Below are 20,193 nucleotides of genomic sequence, written 5' to 3'. Positions count from 1 at the left end.
CAGAATCATATTAAAAATGAAGATGTTACGAGGAAGTTGGCATTATTTGCATTCAAGAATGTGTGAGCAGGGATAATCTAAGGTGATATGGTCACTTAAATAGAATGTGTGAGAAAAAGTTAGCAAACAATTGTTTAATGCCAAGATGGCAGTTAAAATACCCAGAGGAAGACCATGATATAGGTGGATTGATTAGGTCAGAATTTCCTTAGATGAAGAAAATATTAGAAATGACAATATTGGAGTGTTTACAATTAATAGACTAAATTGAAAAAATTGATGAAAGGTGATTATTAATAATGCACAATTAATCATGTAGTGCTATCATAGTAGTCGGAACACCCCTTGAGGATACATATCAGGAAATTCATGATGATGATGATCTATTAGAATAGAAGATATACACAGAGAATCATCATCCCACACTTTGAAGGTATTTCAGAATGCCTTTCTCTCACCTTAAGTTTAATATTTTCACAACTTTTCAGCCTATGAATTCAATTGGCTCATTGATAACATTTCCAAATGATAAAATTTTATCTCTACTGCTAAATGATGTCTATTCAGTCCCATGTAACTACAGGTTATTCTACTTTGGACAAACAGGCCGATCTGTTTTTGTATGCATTTCTGAACACCAATCCTACATTTCTTCCAAGAAACAGAACAAATCTGGTCTAGCAAAACATGAAATTACTAATACAAGTCACGGGGATCCTTTGGAATTATGCCAAATTACTACATAGATGTTCCAATAAATATGAATATCTCTTTAAAGAAAACATAACTTCAACATTGTCCAAATCTCAACCCTACCAATGGCCTCTCTATGCCAAAAATCAGAAATTATTAAGAACTATACTGTTTAATTATATAAGTTTTTATTACATGTAACACATATCTTCATTTTTTTTTTAAATTGATTTTTTTTTCATAGCTTGCATGCATGCTTCAGTTGATCCTAATAGTATTCTTTTTTTACCTGGTTCTTTCATGACTGCATATAAGAAAGAGATTCTGTTCTACATATACCTTCATTATTCAATTTTTTGATTTCTAACCATTTTACACTGAAAATGATCCACGATATATGAATCGTGATATCTGTAATTACTTACTATTATAATAATGGAATTAACTCACATAAAATATTCTTTATTCATAGAATTTTCACCTGTGATACTCAGGTGAAAATTCTAGGTTGGCACAGAATTAAGAGGTAAGGTACCAATAATAGATTTTTTCCATAGCATAGACAGAGGTATTTGATCCTTACCCCCCAAAAAAAACAGCTAACAGGACAAGATTTGAGTGTGCAAAAATTCTTTTTAATGCCAAGCTTCCTCGGCCGAACCTATTGTACGCTGAACAAAAAAAGCACTGAAATCACTGAAAAACAACAAGAACCTAATTATTATGAAAGCTGACAAAGGGAAGGCTGTTGTTATTCAAGACAGAAGAGAATACGAGAGAAAATATTGCTGTTACTCTGCAACTATTCGACGTATAGGCCCCTCAATTCAGATCCTACCAGTAGTCAAATAAAAAGATTTAATGCTCTTATAGAAAAAATATCAATATGGGATGAAGATAAAAAGAAAACATTAAAGACCTCCTTCGGGTGCCCACCGAGATTATATTAGTCTTCCAAAAGTACCTAAGCCAGGAATTCCATTAAGACCTGTTGTAGACTGTATAGGTTGTTCCACTTACAAAATATCAAAATTTCTGAAAAAATGTACTCACTTCTTCAACTAGAAGAACTGCTACGTATATAAAAATTTCTGTGGATTTCAGAAATAAAATTTCCAATCTGCATCTAGGTGATTTGGAGATTATGATTAGTCTAGATGTTGTTTTGCTATTTACAAATGTTCTGTTGGTGGACAGCATTGAATTACTGCACCAAGAATTTCCTCCAGACATAGTCAAATTATTTGAATTTGTAATAAAGTACGGTTAATTTTCCTTCAAAAACCAGTTATACCAACAAATCGAAGGAACAGCAATAGGTGATCCAATATCTCCTGCTATTGCCAACTATTTCATGGAGCACTTTGAACAATGTAATCCATTTTCATGCATTTTTGAATCCTTTCTTTTAAACTTACACGGTGATCTGAATGCATTTTTGAAAATTATGGAGACAACTACCGTGTTTGAATAAAAACTTTAGTTTAATATAACTAAAATCTATATTCGACATTTCGACTGTTATGTCAAGGTCATCTTCTGGAGCATAAAACTATACACAGGAAACAAGCTACACTACAATCAAACTGGTTTGTTAAAGATACTGACCAACTGCTACAACAATTGTTGGCCTGACCTCTGGAGGAAAAAAAAAAAAAAATTACATCAACGCTAGAGTCCTATTATTAGTGTTATCTGTTGGTTGTAGAAATACATTGGGTGCAACACCAAGTATCTATCTACAAGGGCTGTTTAATAAGTAATAAGATTAATTTTACTGTCACGAAACCACTCATCACAATATTAATTTCTGTGGAATAAAGAAATGTTGCTGTCTGTATTAACAAAAGAGGTTGATAGATGGCGTATACGGGCTGATGTGCCAGAGTGTCACGTGACTAAACGCGAGCTTGTTTCGTCGTGCCTACGATCCGCGACCAGTTGTCGAAATGGAAGCGGCCTTGGAACAGCGTTATGCGATTCAATTTTGTGTGTATTTGCAAAAATCGGCATCGGACACTTTTAACATGATACGCGAAGCTTTCCACGATGAAGCAATGTCATGGGCAAGTGTTTTTCGCTGGCATAAAACTTTTAAGGAAGGAAAGCAAAATGTGGAAGATCTTGAACGTGAGGGAAGACCTTCAACGTCCATCACAGAGACAATGATCAACACAGCAGTGATTATCATCAAGGAGGATCGCAGAATTACAGTACGCCAGCTGCATGTTGTCCTGAATATTTCTGTGGGAAATGTTCACTCAATCATGGCTGAACATTTGGGTGTTTGCGCCCGATGGATTCCCAAACTCTTGACACCGGAGCAAATGCAGCATCGAGTGGATGTGTGCACAGAATGGAAAGAAAGACTGGAACAAGAAGGCGACAACTTCTTAAAACGCATCATTACAGCAGATGAAGCTTGGTTGTATCACTATGACCCTATAATGAAACAACCAAGCAGTGAATGGAAGCATCCGTCTTCGCCTACCCCCAAGAAAGCAAAAACTGTCAAATCAGCTGGTAAAGTTATGACCATAATGTTTTTTGACTACGAAGGCATTGTTTACCAACATGCTATAGAACCCGGGAATACTGTAAACGGCTCATACTATGTGGATGTTTTATGGACAATGGTACAGCACGTCAAAAGGAAGCATCCATTGCTGAAGAATGGCTTCTTATTGCACCACAATAATGCAAGGCCACATATTGCTGGTTGTGTAGTGGATGTTTTGCAGAAGAACAACATAGATATCCTACCACACCCTCCATACAGTCCTGATCTCGCACCGTGCAATTTCTGGCTGTTTCCTCAGCTCAAGAAACCACTAAGAGGCCGCCATTTCGAAAGCAACAAAGCATGTGTAAAAGCTGCGGAGGCGGTTTTGAAAGAACTCTCAAAAAACGGACTTTCACATATATTTAAGAAGTGGATGCAACATTGGGACAAATGCATCGCGTCTCACAGTAGTTACTTCGAAAAAGACCGTGTAAATGATGACGATTAAAGGTAATCTGTTTTCTGTATAAATATAGTCTTATAACTTATTGAACAGCTTACGTATATACATATATTAACATCATGATTATACTTGTACATTCCAGCCAGTTGGTATGGAATGGTTTCTAATACTAGCTGAAGATTGGCTAGAGTCCTGACTTATGCTGGATCTTATATATTAAGTAGGTAGGCTGAATGTGTGCCATCCAGATCCTTGGAATTTTCATGCCATCTTTGTTGTTGATATTTGGGTGGTTTATCAGGATTTCGCAGGCTTCCTTAAATTTCCTTTCAAACCAGATTTTTGTGTGGTGTAAAGAGTGGGTGCTTTTCCAGTTGATTTGGTGTAAGGTGTTGAGCGTGTGGTCTGAGAGGCCTGCTTCACCATAATGGTTATATTTAATGTGTCTAATGTGTTCTTTCTTGTGTATAGGGATTGTCCGTCCTGTTTCACCAATCTACGGTAAGTTACAGGTGCAGTGGATGCAATAGACTCCAGGAACAACGTAATCTTTGACAACATTACACCCAGACCTAACCTTTGGTTCACATATGTGGGTGACATTTTTGCCATATGGAAGGACACTTCGGAAGAACTACAACAGTTTCTCTCAAAAATAAATGCACTTCATCCAAGGATCCAGTTCACCTTAGAAGTAGAAGTAAATAAACAGTCAGCCTTTCTAGACCTCTTAATTCTGCACCAACCAGATGGCAACCTACAATTCACAGTCTATAAGAAGGAGACTCATACAGGCCGGTACATCCATGCTGAATCACATCACCATCCCAGTCAAAAGGCAGGTACTATAAAAACATTGGTTCATAGAGCCCAGTGCTTTTGTTCTTCAGAAGAACTATTACAAAAAGAATTACAATATATTAATTCCTCCTTCATGTCCAATTGTTATAAGAATTACTTCATAAAAAGAGCTTTAAGTAGTTGTGCTTCAGCATCCTCTTCTAATACAGAAGAACTTGCCCGTATACCTATCCCCCTATGTGCAAGGCGTTAGTGAACGCATCGCTAAAGTGTTAAAACCACTAAATATTTGCATGGCCTTTCGACCCGTCAGAAAAATCTCCACATTCCTCATGTCTCCAATTTTTCCTCATGTTCTTCTAATACAGAAGAACCTACCCGTATACCTATCCCCTATGTGCAAGGTGTTAGCGAACGCATAGCTAAAGTGTTAAAACCACTAAATATTTGTGTGGCCTTTTGACCCATCAGAAAAATCTGCACATTCCTCACGTCTCCAGAGGACAAACTCCCACATCTCAGCTATCCAGGTGTCTACCAGATTCCCTGCTCTTGTGGGTTATCATATTTCTGACAAACAGGAAGATCTGCTCTGATCTGGTTAGAAGAACACAAGTCATATATCCAGTACCTTGAACCTCAACAGTCTGGACCTATAGACAAAAGTCGGTTCCTAATGGAACTGTTTTGCAAAGAAACGTGTGAAACGTTACTTCACTCCCCTAACCTAAACAGATCCGATGGTGTATGTCTTTCCCTCTTGTGGGAGGTAGTACTCTATAAGCAAATCTTTCCTAACTTGTAATTGTATGCATGTATGTGTGTGTGTGTGTATATATATATATATATATATATATATATATAAATTATTATTTTTTTATTTTTATAAAATAAATTTAGAAAATTAACCTTAGCTACTTAGGTGGTGCTGTGTGAATATAACAGTCATTGTTTAATTAGCCTTTGTGCCTGTACTGGTGATGCCTGTGATACTCAGGTGAAAATTCTACAAATAAAGAATATTTTATGTGAGTTAATTTCATTATTATAATAGGAAGTGATTTGTCTACTCACGGTATTTCCTTACTGAAACTTATATCTATAATTAATTTGACTTAATTAAATATTTTCAGCTATATGTTAATGATTCAGAATGAACAAAGCCAGAGACTAAATTACTACAATATCTAAATAAAATATTAACTTTACTATCAAACAGCATGTGTTCCCTTTTTGGATAATTGAAGAATCATATGTGACGCTATAGGCAATGTTCAGTTTCCTATCAGAAAACTTTTACTGGCAGATAGAACCATCTATCCTTCCATTACATGTACGTGACTCTCGTCTTAGCACTTTTTATCTATAAATGAGAGATTTAAAAACCTGGATCATATCTTGCTATATAGGGGCAAGTAGTTAAATGGAAAACAAGAAAATGTACTCTATTTAAGTACAGTAGTATCTCGCTAATGCGAACCGTCCAGTAATCCGAGCTGTGGTTTGAAATAAGAAAAAAAATTATCATTACGTATTATTATTTTGTGCAGTATTATTTTTATTAATAATTATTATTTTAATCATTATTATTTATTTTATTATTATTACAGTACAGTAATTTTTTTTTTTTCATACTGTCAATTGTACGGTTACACTGTAGGCCTATTTTGATTTATTGTGTGTTCACGTTTGCTTTTTTATACTGTACAGTATGTACTATATTGTCGGCATGAATCACCGCTGTCGAGAGTCATAGATAAAACTGTGGCCTTCTAGAATTTACCAAGATACACAAAACCGTGATACACAAAAAGCGGAAATTAGAAACATGCATAATTTGGTTAAAAATATAAATCCAAATGTTGAAATTTCACAAACAGATGTTAAGGAATGGATTACTGGTAGAACCGAAAGTGAATTCGAAATCAAATCAGATGCTAAAATTATAAATATGATGCTACAGAATGAATTAGAAGACGATGATGACAATAAAGAACTCGAAGAAAAAAAAAAGTAAAACATGGAGAGGCAGTTGATAGTTTTAACGTGTATATAGAATGTGCTAAGCTGAATGATACGCCATTTCAAAAAATTGTATTGCTAATGCAGCTCTGAGGAGAAGCATTCAAAAAAAGTTTAGCTTCCAAGAAGCAAAAGAAAACCAGTGACTTTTTTACAAAGAAATCAAAAAGTTTTTTTGGTGTTATTTTGTTATTTTTTTTTTTTTTTTTTGCGTTATTTTGTGATTTTTTTTTTTTTTTTTTGGTGTCGTGTACAAGAAAGTGATATTTTGTATGCAAATTAAGTTACATACTGAACTATGCAATTTTATTAAATCAGAATCCTTAACAATACAGGTACACACAAACTAAATTTTTTTCTAAAATAAACTTGTATACTGTATTATTTTTTAATTTTTATATTACAATACAGTAGCATTTTTTCTATCAGTTACTTTATTTATTTACAGAATTAAATTGATGTACCATTAGAATCTGATTATTTTTGTCTTAAATGCTAATTATTGTTGTCTCTTGGGAGAAAATTCGCTAATCCAAACTTTTCGCTACTCCGAACGATCAGTTTTTATTAGTTTGGATTAGTGAGATACCACTGTACTAAGCTTTTTCAAAAACCAGGTAAATGAAACGAAAGAGGAAGAAAAGCTGGTTCAATAAGTTTGAGCTGAATAGTAAATGGATGTTAACTAATTGGTACCTATGTTTTTACATGATTAAATGAAAGTGGAGTAATGATAGTCAGTTTAGCAGAACATGGCATAAAAATATCTATAGGAAAAGATATTTTGACAGAAATAGAACAATAGAGCATATGACAGAAATAGAATATCTGTAAGAAAGTAATTGGAGTGAATATGTGATAGTGGAAACATCATCATTAACCATTTATAAGATGGTTTTGGTGCATCACCCTGAATGTGGAAGTGGTATTCCAAGATTGGGCAGGTTTCAGATTTATATGGTATTAACAGTCATACAAGTGAGATATATTGTCTTGAGTAGAAAAGAAAGAGTTTTTTGGAGGCTGAAGAGGCAGTGGTGGGGTGCGAAATATTTATTCCACCTATAGTCTAGAATCATACATCAGCGTGAAAAGAGGAATATAACCTTGTCTTGAGATATGGGTATTATGAGAAGTAAAAAAATGAAGTGAGTTTTTTTTTTTCAAAATACTAGATCCTAAAGAAGTTTCCTGAAACTCTGGAAAAGAAATATTGTTAGGGAAGTGAGATACAAGGTGGGGAGGGGGGGTATCCAAAAATAACCGGAATTACTTTTTATAAACAAAATTTATTCAAGTTTATAATACCATATTCTAGTCTCCTTCAAAGTGCTCTCCATGTTAGTCGATGCACTTGGCCCAACATTTTTTTTTCCACTGCTTGAAACAGTTCTTTAACTGTTCAACTGGAATACTGTTTATAGCGTCCAGTAACTTTTCTTTCATTTCGTCCACATCTCATTGAATTGCTGTTCTTTCATCATTTTCTTTATCCATGGGAATAAAAAGGCACATAGAGAGAGAGAGAGAGATCAAGAGATCGAGCAAGTAGAGAGGGTGGGGAACAACTGCCATGTTCAAAAGATATATTTCGGTGATTACACCACATTTTTTATTATTCAGTTATACAAAATACTGAAATAATAGTTCCCGACAAGTTTCGTAAATCATAGGATTTACATCTTCAGGGGGTAAATGATATAACTTAAAGATTAAACAAGAGAATTAATAAAATAGACCAATAATAGATGGAAGAGATTCACTGACTTCCAACTTGGCGAAATACCTCACCAACATGATTTCACAACATATAGGAAAAACATCTTCCTTCATAAAAAAATAGTAAACATTTCATAGAAAAAGTGAAAGATATACATATTGGTCCAACAGACATCTTAGCAAGTCTAGACATTATCAGCTTGTTTATAAACGTCCCAAGACAAGAAATTTTGAATCTCCTAGAAGACCTCTTCCCTCCGGACATCTTAAATCTCTTTAAACATTATATAAACAATACTTTTTTCACCTATCAAGACAAAATCTGGGAACAAAAAGAAGGACTGGCCATGGGTTCATCATTATCACCAGTATTAGCAAACCTATTTATGGAAAAATTTGAAAACAATGCTCTTAAGAATTACCATAAAAAAACCAAAAATATGGCTACGCTACGCTATGTGGACGATATTTTCATCATATTCAATGGAACAACAGATGAACTTATCAATTTCAAAGATTATCTCAACAATTTGCACAGCACCATAAAATTCACTTTAGAACAAGAAAATAAATAGACAACTTCCTTTTCTGGATATTCTATTAGAAATTAAGGAAGAAAGTAAACTCTCCTTCTCAGTATATAGGAAGCCGACAAACACTGGAAGATTTCTAAATGCAACCTCACACCACCATCCTTCACAAAAAATAAGTTTAATTAAAACTCTTTGAGACAGAGCATACAATATCTCCACCACACAAGAAAGATGTAATGAAGAACTAAAATACTTAACACATATCCTCCAACAGAATGGGTATGAAATAAAAACCATCAAGAGAATCCTTAAAATGCCTCCAACTAACAACACAATAAAACAGGATTACAAAAATGCAATCTCGCTTCCTTATATCAAAAATGTTACAGATAAGCTAGCCAAATTAATGAACAAACACAACATAAAAGTAACCTTCCTTCCTATGGAAAAAAATCTCAAGATTCCTACATCCACCAAAACCACCTCATCATCCTCTTAAAAAACCAGGAGTCTACAAAATCCATTGCTCTTGCGGGATTTGCTACGTAGAACAGACAGGAAGATCTGGAGAAATACTCATGGCTGAACACCAAAAAGACGTACAATACAAAAGAGAACAAAAAAAAAAACGGGCCTTGCTTTCCATTCCACTTCCACTGGACACGATGTACTCTGGGAAAAAACGACGATGTCAAACATAGAAAACAACAGTTATATAAGAAAATTTAAAGAAGCTGCTAATATGCTGAAAAACCCAACCCAATGCAATAAAAATCAAAGTTTAATTCTCCATCAAGTGTGGTCAGCTCTAATAAAAAAATCTACCTCAATCTGAGCTCGGACTGTATGAACGAGAACAAAACGTGTGACATCATCCAGTATTGTTCAACGTAAATAACGTTTTATATCTGCATTCTGTTATTTGAGTTTATCAATAGCCAGTTATAATTTGTATTACATAGAAAACAACAGTTATATAAGAAAATTTAAAGAAGCTGCTAATATGCTGAAAAACCCAACCCAATGCAATAAAAATCAAGGTTTAATTCTCCATCAAGTGTGGTCAGCTCTAATAAAAAAAATCTGCCTCAATCTAAGCTCGGACTGTATGAACGAGAACAAAACACGTGACATCGTCCAGTATTGTTCAACGTCAATAACGTTTTATATCTGCATTCTGTTATTTGAGTTTATGAATAGCCAGACGGTTATGATTTGTATTTATTAATTCTCTTGTTTAAACTTTACTATTTATCCCCTGAAGATGTAAATCCTACGATTTACGAAACTTGTCAGGAACTATTATTTCAGTATTTTGTATAACTGAATAATAAAAAATGTGCTGTAATCACCGAAATATATCTTTTGAACCAATTAGTCACAGAAGTCTGCGCCTGCAACTGCCATGTTGTTTTTTGTCGAGAATTGTTGGACAGACAAGACCGTATAGGCTAGGGCATTGTCATGGTGCAGCAACCAATCTCTGCTACCCTACATTTCTGGCCGTTTTCATTGCACACTATCATGCAGTTTTCTTAAAATGTTGTTTGACTGTCTGTCCAGGAGGAACAAATCAGCATGGTCTTGATGCTTGTTTTGTTTTTGAATCATAACTATAGCATTAAGTCCCTTGTCACAAATTTTGAAAGAAAGTTCTGGCCATTAAGGACTTGCTTCCTCAAAATTGTGGCAAACATTTACTTTTTTTAATCCTCTGTGAGCAAACGAGGCACAAATTTAGTGGGCATGCATTTCATTTTCAAATGTTCTGTTAAAATTTGCTGGCACGAACTCCATGACAAATTCATCTCTTCAGAAACTTGCTCAGTGGTCTTTCAATGATCTTCATTGATTGCCTGGCAAACCTTTTTGATCATAATTTCTGCTTGTCGAAGGTTGGCCAGATTGTGGTTAGTCTTCAACTGACACATCCCCATTTTTGAAACAGGAAAACCACCCTCAGACCTGTGTTTACGTAAAGCATTTTCCTTAAAATCTTGCTGAAGCATTACAATTGTTTCAGCTGCAGTTTTATCCAAAAGAAAGCAAAATTTCATGCATACTCTCTGTTCATTGTGGTCAGCCTTCACAAAATCGCCAGGCTTGTAAGAACTAACAAAAAAGCAGCCAGAACAACAAACCAGTTCACACAGGATGACACCACTTGCCAGACTAGCGTGGAAAATTGCACACTCATGATGTCTACTGGCATCATCCATAATTAGAAAATGCACTCATGCCAGCTTCCGATTCCTGTAATTTTTGGGTACCCCCATACATAGAACAGTGCAAAGGAATAACCGAGGAAACATTATTATTAATTTATTTATTTATTTATTTTTACTAGTATTTGATGTGAGATTACAATATGACTCTCCTATATCTTCGATAGTGAGAAGCAGGCATTCCAATTCAGGTTCAAATGATTGAGTAAGTTCATTTCAGACCTAGGATATTATAGTTGGTATCAATTCCATGTTACGAGACCAGATTTCTCAGATTTCCTATTAACAATGTAAGATTGGTGTTTTTTCATTCTTTTCTCCACTAAACATTTGTCTAAAGGAAGAAAGATGACAGTTACAGAGAAAACTTGGTAGATGCCAGGAAGGTTTAGTTTATTTTTTATTTCATATGATGATTCAACGGCTGTGAGCCCCTTTTACAGGGAGGTTCACCCCCCCCCCCCCATTTTTATCCAGCCTCGGGACTGGCATAGCTGACGAATCAAACTTATGGCTGGAGGGAACATCTTAAGTATTCATGACTGTAATCCGTGTGTGTTCACTTGGCCAGTTTGCCTGTTCTTGGGGATGAAAAACCTGAGTTTTCAGGTGGTTTTGACGAAAGGCTAACTTGACTTTCGTCAAAAGAGACCACATAAAGGTTCGATTTGTCAAAAAGACTTTTGTTCGATTCCCATCACGGACGGGAATCGAACCCAGGTCTTTCTGACCAAAGGGCTTTGTCTATACCAACTGATCTACGAAGGCTTGCCAGGAAGATAGTGTTATGTGTGTGTGTATATAGTGAAAATATAGTATTACTGTGTTTACTATCTTTTCACTATATGACATGGTAACTATTATTTATAATAGTTACCATGTCAATAAACTACTGATGGAAAGATCTTTAAAATTAGTTGCAACCATGAAAATAGCCTTGTCATGACAGTTTAGTGGAATAAATGCTTTTAACACAAGAATAGGTACATTTTTAAAAAGCATTAGTCTTTAAGTGTGACTTCAAAAAATAAATAAACAAATAAATAACATCTGTGGACAGAATTACTTAATTTCTTATTTATTGAATTATTCTCATAAATATTTTGCCTGTGTAGGTTACTGTTGAAGAAAAACGCAAAAATAGTGCATTAAAGAACGATTACACTGGTTTTCGAGAAGAAGAAAAACCTCCTAGAAGGCGTCGATCACATAGTAGAAGTCCTGGCCGTAGCAGAAGTCATGGTTACAGACAACGGTAAGTATCTTTTTTTTTTTTTTTTTTTTTTTTTTTTTTTTTCCTTCATAGCTGAATGTTTAATGAAATTTTTTCTGTTATAACAATTCTCACGAACTAGTAGTTCACGAGAATTGTTATAAAATGACAACTGGGGGAAGGTTTGCCCAGTCTAAATGCAGTTTACTCTCACTATAGCAAACACCATTATAACAAACTGCTGAAAAGTCATATCTTGACTAAAGATCAATAGTGTTATGCTAAAAAAAATTCACTATAAGCAAACTGCTATGTCAAACTAAACTTGCAGTCCCTATGAATTTGCTTTAGCAACAATTGACTGTGTATAATGTAGCTTAACATGCTTTTCTTAAGAGACAAATTTTCATTATTTCTTTTTCACAGTTAAGCATTAAGCTCATTGGATAATAGACTTATGAACTTCACACTGCTTACAGATATTCAATGTTGTTATTGTAGTCGTCATTCTTTTGAGAATATATCTCTGAATTGTAATACCACTTCCAGCTACAGATTCTAATAACATAATGAATTTGATTGACATATTTTCAGTTTTTTCAAGGAATTATACCTTGTATACAAATTGCAGAAAGACTAAATTATAATACAAGGGATAAATTGCTTTCTATCCCTCTGTGATAATCTATTTTTAATTGTAAATTACTTTGCTTAATTATTGTTTTTATAAATTTATATATATTACAGTTTTTATAAATAAGGTAACAGAATTCAAATTCAGTTTTGAATTCTTGTTAAATAAAAGTTTCTTTTATTTAAATGGTATTATTTCTTTATATTCAGGCAATGACAATCAAGGAAAAGAAAGAGTAGCCATAGTATTCAACACAAAATACGAGGCTAATCTTCTTGAATGGCAGGCAATCTCAAGTAGAGTAATGTGGGCAAATATGAGAATGGGGAACTAGACAATGAGACTTATTTGTGCCTATGGTGGTCCCACAGAAGGTTCTACTAAGGTAGAAGTGGAGGAATTTTTTGGGGCTTTAGAAAAAGCAACTGACACAATGAAGAAGGAAAAGTTGGTCCTTGTTGGGGATCTAAATAGCAGAGTAGGAAATGATTGTGAGACATACAAAAATATTTTGGGAAAATTTGGAGAAAAGAGCAAAGCTAATAATAATGGCAAATATCTGTTGGATTTCTGCTCAGGACATGGACTGGTTATTACTAACACCATGTTCCAACATAAAAATATGCACAAATTCACATGGAGAGAAGAGGCAAGGAATAAGAAAAGTCTCATTGACTATGTTATTGTTGATAGTGATGTTTTCTCCCTGGTGCAGGACACCAGAGTGTACAGAGGATTTGAAATTGGAAGTGATCACTATTTAGTCTTGAGCAGGATAAAATTGAATTTCATATTGAAAAGAATAACATGTAAGAAAGTTTTAAAGAGAATAAAAGTTGAGCAGCTCTCAGATGTGAACGTTAGACTTTTGCTTAGCTAGTTTTACACAGTCTTTAGCATTCTTGCATTTGTCTCTGTATTCTCTAAGAGCACAAGCTGACTTATTTGCCAGGAACTTTTGATATGCTTTCTTCTTTTCCTTCACTGCCTCTTTAACTTCCTGCGTCCACCATGGAGTTCTAATTTTTCTATCCTTTACCACATGCCTCTCTAGCTGAATCAATCAGGGCTTTCTTCAACGCTTGCCACTGAATCTCCAAGGTTTGATTCCTGTTCTCAAATTCTTTCATTTTTTCTTCAATAATCTTTGTGTATTAAAATACACAAAGATTAAGATTATTGAAGAAAAAATGAAAGAGTTTGAGAACAGGAATCAAACCTTGGAGATTCAGTGGCAAGCCTTGAAGAAAGCCCTGATTGATTCAGCTAGAGAGGCATGGTGGATGCAGGAAGTTAAAGAGGAAGTGAAGGAAAAGAAGAAAGCATATCAAAAGTTCCTGTCAAATAAGTCAGCTTGTGCTCTTAGAGAATATAGAGACAAATGCAAGAATGCTAAACACTGTGTAAAACTAGCTAAGCAAAAGTCATGGGAGGACTTTGGCAAGAATTTAGAAAATAAATATCAAGAAGTGACAAAATATTGTGGAGGTTGTTGATGAAGGAAAGAGTGCTGTAAAAGGAGTTAGAGATGATAAAGGTGACATGAAAATGGGAGAAAAAAGATATCCTTGAAGTATGGAGTAATTACTTTGAAAAACTGCTAAATGAAACAAACAGTGATGACAGCACAGTGATAAAAAAACACTGACCAGGAATACATATTCATACTTGAAGTAGAAAAAGCCATCAAAGGCTTGAAATGTGGAAAGGTAGCAGGAGTAGATGATATTCGACCAGAAATGCTGAAGTATGGTGGTATAAGAGACTTACAATGGCTGCACTGCATAGTTCAGAAAGCCTGAACAGAGGGACGAATTCCCGATGCTTGGAGTAAAGCTCTCATAGTAGCCATATATAAAAAGGGAAATAAAACTGAATATGAGAATTACAGAGGCATTTCCCTATTGAGTGTTCCTGGCAAGATCTATGCAAGTATACTTGAGAAACAGTTCAGAAGAATTGTGGAAGAAAAGCTTGGTGAAGAACAAGCTGGATTCAGGCCAAATAGAGGCTGTCAGGATCAGATCTTCACTTTACGACAAATAGTCGAGAAAGCATTTGAATATAACAAAGCTCTGTATTTAAGTTTTGTTGATTTGGAAAAGGCATATGACAAGGTGTCGAGAGAGAAGTTATTCAATACGCTACAGTTATATAGTGTCAATGGGGCATTATATCAAGCAATACTTAGTCTTTATTTGAGTTGTAAGTCAGCAGTTAGAATTGAAGGAAGTACAGGAAGATTGTTTAATGTTAAATCTGGTGTGAGTCAAGGATGTACATTATCCCCTCTGTTATTCATTATCTATATGGATCACATTATGAAGGAAAGTGGTATTAAACATGATATCAGAATTGGAGATGTTAATGTCAGCTCTTTGCTTTATGCAGATGATGTTATACTTCTGAATAAATCCACTACAAATCTGCAAGATTCTCTGACCAAAATGAATAACTGTTGTAATAGATATGGTATGAAGGTTAGCAATGAAAATAGGCAGAATCATTGAAAATGTAAACTGTGTTGTGAATGGAGAACCTGTGGAACACATAAAACATTTCAGCTACTTATGCACGATTTTTAGTGAAGATGGTAAATTAAATATGGAAATAGACAATAGAATCAATAAAACTGGTATCGTAGGAAGTGAATTGAATATATTCATATGGAATAAGAGAATTAGTTGGAACACTAAATTAGCTGTATACAAGACAGTGTTCAAACCAGTTTTAACTTATGAATCTGAGAGCTGGGTCAGAAGTAAAACACTTGACCACAGACTAGAGACTGCAGATATGAGAGTCCTGAGAAAGATTAGAGTTGTGAACAGATAACATCAATGGCAATATCATATTAAAAACGAAGATATTAGGAAATAACTTGATATTGTCAGCATCCAGTAATGCATTAGCAGAGCTAATCTCAGGTGGCATGGTCACTTAAACAGAATGGGCGATGAAAGATTAGCAAAACAAGTGTTCTCTGCCAGGTTGGCAGAAAAACGACCCAGTGGAAGACCAAGATATAGGTGGATTGATACGGTACAAAGTGCCTTAGACGATAGAAATGTAAGATCTAATAATGTTGGAGTCTTGACAAGTAACAGATTTGGAGGAAAATTATAGATAGGAAGTTAGTAATGATGTAAATTTTTTTTCATGTGGTATACTAGTATACTATCATATCCTGTACACCCCTTGGGGTACATGGCTGGAATTTGATGATGATATTTCTTTAGAAGTAAACCAAGATGTCTTCAAAAGTTCTTAAATTTTCAGCTTTTTTACATTGAATTTTAAATTGAATGACGCACTGTTTGTTTATTATGCATAATTTTCAATTTTATGTTACCTTACATTTGACATTGTTAGCAGAGATAATCTCATCTTTAAAGGTACCTGTGGCATGACTATAAATAAATAATAAATTACGTGATAACTTATGTAACCATCAAAAATCATCATCATCATCAAATTCCTGCCATGTACCCTCAAGAGGTGTACAGGATATGACAGTACTACATGAAAAAATTACATCATTACTAACTTCCTATCTACAATTTTCCTCGAAATCACTCTGTTACTTGTCAAGACTCCAACATTATCAGATCTTATATTTCTATCGTCTAAGGCACTTTGTACCGTATCAATCCACCTATATCTTGGTCTTCCTCTTCCAAAATAAAAAATGATGGTACAACATGACCATCAAAAATAGTTTTTAATAATATTTTAATAATACTATTTATTAATGCTATTTCTAGCATGCGGCAACAGATTTTAATTGGTAAACCACGAACAGCTGCACGTACTTTGTAATCTGGTTTTTCTTTTATTGCTTGTTTCTACACACTGATGTACTGTTATTTTCAGTACGAAATATCTGTACTTTCATTTCATTAAAGTTCATTATTGTGGGTGTCGTGTAATTTATTATTTAGAGATAATCTCAGGTAGTATGGCCATTTAAGCAGAATGGGAGAGGAAAAAATTAGCTAAACAAGTGTTCTTTGCCTGGATGGCATGAAAGGACCTAGAGGAAAACCAAGATGTAGGTGGATTGATACAGTAAAAAGTGCCTTAGAAGACAGAAATGTAAGATCTTTTAATATTGGAATGTTGCTCCTGGATTTGACAATATTCATAATGAATTCCTGACGCACTGTGGACCTTATGCAAGATCGTGGCTGGCTAAATTCTTTAACGATATACTTGAAAGTGGCTGCGTTCCTAAAGAATTTAAAAGGACAAATATCATTGTTATGTTAAAACCAGGTAAGCCAGCAGACAGAACTGAAAACTATCGACCCATAGCCCTTTTAAGTGCAACCTACAAATTATTGGAGAGACTAATATTGAACATGATCAGTGATAAAATTTTGGAACGTGTTCCAATAGAACAAGCAGGGTTCACAAGAGATCGCAGCTGCTCAGATCAAGTTCTCAGCTTAACAACCTACATTGAAGCAGGATTTCAAAGATGCTTGAAGACTACTGCAGTCTTCATTGACTTAACAGCGGCTTACAATACTGTTTGGGGGGAGGGATTCATATATAAATTTCTTAAGGTCATCCCATGTAAAATATTGGGTCATCTCCTAAACAACTTACTGTGTGATCGATATTTCAGGATAGTCACCAGAGGAAGCATCAGTAAACAGAGAGTGCTTAAGAATGGATTACCTCTGGGCTCAGTGCTTGCACCACTGCTAAAAAGCAATGGTGCAAGCACTGAGCCCAGAGGGCTTTTAGCATTTACATCGCAGATATTCCTGAAACAGCAAGCAGGAAGTTTGCTTATGCAGATGATCTAGCTTTGGCGATCAGCAACAAGTCTATCAAAAGAACTGAAGAAATATTGACAAATGATCTGTCTGCTTTATGGCAGTTCCATAAAAAATGGAGATTAACACCAAATTCTGGTAAAACCGAATGTTCTTGCTTTTACCTGAACAATAGTCTTGTAAATCAAAAACCAGAGATATATGCTGATGGAACATTAATTTCGTTTAATCCAACACCTAAATATCTGGGAATAACTCTGGATAGAACTCTGACATATAAACAGCATATGATTAATGTCGCTGCTAAAGTTCGCAACAGAAATAACATAGTTCAGAAACTTTGTGGTACTATATGGGGCTCAAGTGCCACAACTCTTCGGTGCACTGCAATGGGTCTAGTTTACAGTGCAGCAGAGTATGGTGCTCCTGTCTGGCTCAATAGTTACCATGTCAATAAACTAGATACTCAACTCCACTCTGGGGAATTGTTCCCAGCCGAAGGTGAGAAGTTGTTGTGTTACGCTGGCCGTGTGTGGGCATGTGTTATGAATCAAAACAACGCCCCTGGTAGGCATGCCACATCATTTATTCTGGATCACGTGACGCAGTTTCTTAAGGGTTTGGCAGTAGATTGTGGAGCCTTGACCCAAGATGTCTACCAGCAAAATTCCTTGTCTGTCCCAAAACACAGTGCACATGATTTTCTGAGTGGAAACCGTTGTCTTCAATTTCGTCTTGACTGGCGATGAGCTGTGCATCCACTCCATGGACTGTTGTTTGGATTCAGGGGTTGCGTGCGACACCCAAGTCTCGTCCCTGATGACATATATCCTCAGGAAAGCATCGCCATCCTCATGGTAGCAGGTCAAAAATTCCAACACACTGCCCATTTGATTCACGTTGTGTTGTTCTGTAAACAACTTCAGCACTCAGCATGCACACAATTTCCAATAATTCAGTCTTCTCTTCAACTGAACGCACCAAATTGTCAGTCACTAAAGATGGTCGCCCGCTCTGTTCATCATCGTGCACACCTGTCCTTCATTAAAAAGTCTTACCCATCTTAGTACCGTTGAGTCACTCGTTGCCTGTTCTCCATAAACCTCGGTAATTTGCCGATAAATTTCATCTGCTTTAACGTTCCTCGCATTCAAGAAACGGATAACTGACCTAATTTCACACGCGGCGGGCGTTTCGATTTTCTTAGATATTATAAACACACCAAGAAGAACGCACTGCGAGAATGTCTTAGAATGGCACCAACGCCTTGCTAAGGAATCAACAAACTCAGCACGCATGCGCACCATTGCGATCGCAGCGCTGCAGTCGTCCCTCGTATAATAATAGTTTCCAAAATCTTGGCTGATGATTTAGACACAGCCATATTTGATACGATTGTTCTCGTTTTCCCCAGATTTGAGAAAATATTGTTTTCGAATCAATGAAAATGCACTCCAGAAGTCTTAATATACTTAGAGGATACGTAATAGGGTACTTTTGATGGTATATCTGTATTCTGTACATCTGGTTTTTGATGTTTTGTGACTGATTTTAAATTTAAAAAAAAAGTATTCAAATGTTTTTTAATGAAATGTGTTCTAATTTAATTAGCTCTAGATCACGTTCTCGTGAATACCGTTGCCGAAAGTCAAGATCTCGGTCTGGATCCCAGCACAGGTCACGCTCTTACTCATATCATAGTAATAAGTCATCGCGTCGTTCTGGTTCCCATGATCGGAAAGTACGAGATCATAGCAGAGGAAGAAGTCGTGAGAGGAAACACCGCAGATCAAGAAGTAGAGATCGTGATAGGCATTCTGAGAATAGATCTTCATCAGAAAGATGAAATAATCTGGATATAATTACTATAAATTTTAAATTGTGAATATGTTAGTTAAAGAAATACTTTAATTTCAGTTATCATTGTTGTCACTGTATACTGTCTAATAATAAAACTATGCTGACTGAATATTTTGTCTACTTTTTGCACAGTATAAGCGTATATCTTACTTTATGAAAACTTTGCAGTTTGACCTCATGGCAGCCAACCACGATTATTTTCATTGGTTTTAAAAAAAAATTGCTTTTACAAATTTCCATGCAGAAATAAAATATAAAAAGTAAAATTTTTATTGCTAAAATGAAATGAATGAGAAAGAATCATTATGTAGCATCTAGAGTAGTGATTCTTAACCTGGACAGTAGCGCTCTTCTTTTTTTGGGGGGGGGGGGGTGATACGTAAGCGTTATAATACTACTAATATAGTAAAAACAAAAAATTCCGTATTTAATCTAACATCCCGATTTATCATTGTATGTTTGGCAGCACTGTTCAAATTTATTCGCTACTTTTATAATTTTAGTTATAAACTGAAAGTTAAGTAATTACTTTTTGGTCTGAATTTTCCACATGGAAAATAATTAATTTGGGCTGTTTTTAGCAGAATCCACTACTTTTGTAAGCTTTATCTGTTATTTTTCCTTAACCCCTATCCGACAACCCTGGTTTGTAGTTTACATCTAGCTTGTATCGTGTGACGCACTTCGTTGACATTGTATAGCACTTGATCAGATTAAAAAACGAGCTTAAAATACCCGATTGG

The 20,193-nt window shown here is 35.2% G+C and overlaps 1 protein-coding gene across 2 annotated transcripts in view; it reads left to right on the top strand.

Annotated features, from left to right (window-relative positions):
- Positions 1-19,559, top strand: part of LOC150109004 (putative RNA-binding protein Luc7-like 2) — a 169,743-nt gene extending 150,184 nt beyond the window's left edge. For both annotated transcript variants that reach the window (XM_090404919.1, XM_090404928.1), the window contains exons 7-8: positions 12,075-12,214; positions 19,202-19,559. In XM_090404919.1, coding sequence (XP_090261045.1) covers positions 12,075-12,214; positions 19,202-19,436 — 375 coding nt within the window. In that variant the 3' untranslated portion in view covers positions 19,437-19,559. The remainder of the gene's footprint in view (positions 1-12,074; positions 12,215-19,201) is intronic.
- The last annotated feature ends 634 nt before the right edge of the window (positions 19,560-20,193 follow it).

The sequence above is a fragment of the Typopeltis vanoorti genome, chromosome 2 (assembly GCF_054136105.1).
Source record: "Typopeltis vanoorti isolate ZY-2024b chromosome 2, IOZ_Tvanoo_1.0, whole genome shotgun sequence".
Taxonomy (NCBI): Eukaryota; Metazoa; Arthropoda; class Arachnida; order Uropygi; family Thelyphonidae; genus Typopeltis; species Typopeltis vanoorti.
The sequence above is the reverse complement of the archived record's forward strand: the minus strand, read 5'-3'. Positions and strand labels throughout refer to the sequence as shown.